At 32.7% G+C, this 2,325-nt stretch overlaps 1 protein-coding gene across 1 annotated transcript; it reads right to left on the bottom strand.

Moving 5' to 3' along the window:
- Window positions 1–421: 421 nt before the first annotated feature.
- Window positions 422–1,936, bottom strand: LOC143579001 (uncharacterized). Its single transcript, XM_077062421.1, has 2 exons — window positions 1,160–1,936; window positions 422–576 (listed from the first exon to the last, which is right to left on the bottom strand). Exons 1-2 carry the CDS (start codon window positions 1,817–1,819, stop codon window positions 469–471), a joined length of 768 nt encoding a protein of 255 aa, XP_076918536.1. The 5' UTR covers window positions 1,820–1,936; the 3' UTR covers window positions 422–468.
- Between the last annotated feature and the right edge of the window lie 389 nt (window positions 1,937–2,325).

Raw genomic sequence — 2,325 nt, 5'->3', positions numbered from 1 at the left:
ACGAATTTGTATTTATGTAAATGTTAGACCATATGTAGTGGATGGAGCCCCTATTGGCGTTTTGTTAAATGAAACGCTAAGTTATCAATTTTTATCCCGTTCAAATGAAAATGCGTATCATGCTAGAGGGTTACAGAAAAGTAAACTTCAAACATCAACTCATAACAAATTTAAGAGCTAACAAGTCATTTGATTTTTGTGATATTAACCCTTTTTATTTTAGAATAAACCCGCATAAGTAAAACTTTTACTTTGAAACTCATGCTCGTTCAGAAGACGTTTGAACCGACAAGAGGTTTTTCGCTCTCAACTATTTTCAGTAGATTTCTAACTTAACATTCCAAACAATATTTACATACATTATTTAATAGAAATATACACAAATACATATATATACAAACTATATCTACACAATTATATACATAAAGTTTAATTACAATATCTACATAATTTAGATGGCAAATTGGTCTAGATACTTTCATAGTGTCCACCATATGTGATTTGAGCCCTGACCAGAGAAACTCCTCTCATTGTTGACATTGCTTCATTTGCATTTTGCACCACCTGCTTTATCCTCTGATCACACATCCAAACTTAATGTCAATACAAATTATATGATCGAAAAAACTCGTTACGCGACTAGTAATTATTAGTTTAACTTAAGAACTCAAGCTTATAATAATATATTCAACTCGAACCAGCTTGTGGATCCATAAGTTAGATTAGTTATTTATTTTGAGTTGCAATAATTTTAAAGTTCGATACACAAGTCTCATATAACAAGTTAACAAAGAAGTTAACCTAAGTTACACAAGTTTTAAACATAGAACCAGACTATCAATATGCAAGAGCGAGCTAGCGGCAGCTTAAATATTTTTACGAGTCAAACCGGATTAAGTTGATTTAATAGTGAGTTTTACCAAGTTAGCTACTCGCGAGTTGTAAGTCGCTAACTTAGTTATACAACTAGTTGGGTTGATAGTAATTGCGGCGGGCTTGAGGTTTAATATTGACGATGACATTCTCTTTTTTTTAACAGTTACAATACTTCTAATACTTCAAAAACTTCTATATAAATACACCCATTGACAGGTTAAATAATAAATTCAAAGCATGTAATAGTGTGTAAAGATATAAAAAATAAAAAAAGTGACATAACCTTGTTGTCAGGGTAGATCTGAATCCTAAGCTTTTGGTTTTGTTGTTTGTGCCTTCTGCCACTTCCACACATTATGACACAAATGGTAATAGCAGTCATGCCAACAGAACAAAACACACCAATCCCACTTAAACCCCACTTCCAAAAATTCAATCTTTGGTTACTTTCTTTCCAAGCAACCACTTCTTTCTTGATCATCTTTGATGGTGATGAACAATTGTCGCCATGTTTTTCATTTTGTTCCAATGGAACGGTCTCGATACGAGACAAACAAGATTCTTGAGAACTCAGTCTCGGAGAACCCATTATCATTTCGACAAATTGGTTTTCTTTCTTAAAGAAAACATGAAAGATCGGATCTTGATTTGAGTCTAACTCAGACTCAAATGAATTTTCCGAATTTTCCTTAGATCCCTCGATCAAAATTGGATGTTTGATGATTTCTTTGACTTCTTTGTGATCGGATTGCTTTTCTAATATCGGTTCATATTCGGTACAATCTTGAGACGTCTTTGATGTATAGAAGTGATTCGGCTTGTAAAAATTTCCGGAACTCATGACATATTTTTCTAAGAAGATCTTCTCACCCTCGTAATCTTGGACTTCAAGAAGTCCAAGATCACGAGGAATATTCACCCACTCTTCATCTTCAAGATCCATCTTTTTTTCATCAAAGGTGAAGTTTTTCAAGAATCTAAATATAAAGGATGTACATTAATTTGATGGATTCCCTGAATTATTGAAGGTATGGAACTTGCATTTGGAAAATAGTCAGCTCTAAGGGTGTCCTATTGTTCTACACGTATAATACATTAATAATGGATAGTGTGGATGACATATTATATGAATTTGGGGTGGTCCATGGGACCTACATAATGTGTACCTAATTCATTTCAAAATTGTTTTATACACTCCCAAAGATATTTTATTGGGAGTTTTCCAGAAGAGCTGGCTAATTCTCCCGACACTTTCAAAAAATATATATATTATATTAAATGTCACTTTAGACCCTAAACAACAACTTTGGGTGAACACAAAATCTACCTTTTATGATCTATACTATCACAATTCACAAATAGGACGGTTGGCAAATTCTTGTTATGAAAAAGAAAAGGCTAACATTAAACTTGTTTCTCACATAATATAGAAATAATTATAGGAATAAA

Source organism: Bidens hawaiensis, unplaced genomic scaffold (assembly GCF_021521415.1).
Source record: "Bidens hawaiensis isolate Kalapana, Puna unplaced genomic scaffold, B.hawaiensis_p1.1 tig00029507_1, whole genome shotgun sequence".
NCBI classification, from domain to species: Eukaryota; Viridiplantae; Streptophyta; class Magnoliopsida; order Asterales; family Asteraceae; genus Bidens; species Bidens hawaiensis.
The sequence above is the reverse complement of the archived record's forward strand: the minus strand, read 5'-3'. Positions and strand labels throughout refer to the sequence as shown.

Coding starts and splice junctions, on each gene's coding strand:
- LOC143579001 (XM_077062421.1), bottom strand. CDS start 1,819: ATGGATCTTGAAGATGAAGAGTGGGTGAATATTCCTCGTGATCTTGGA. Junction 577..1,159: donor AGATCTACCCTGACAACAAG/GTTATGTCACTT, acceptor ATGTGTGATCAG/AGGATAAAGCAGGTGGTGCA.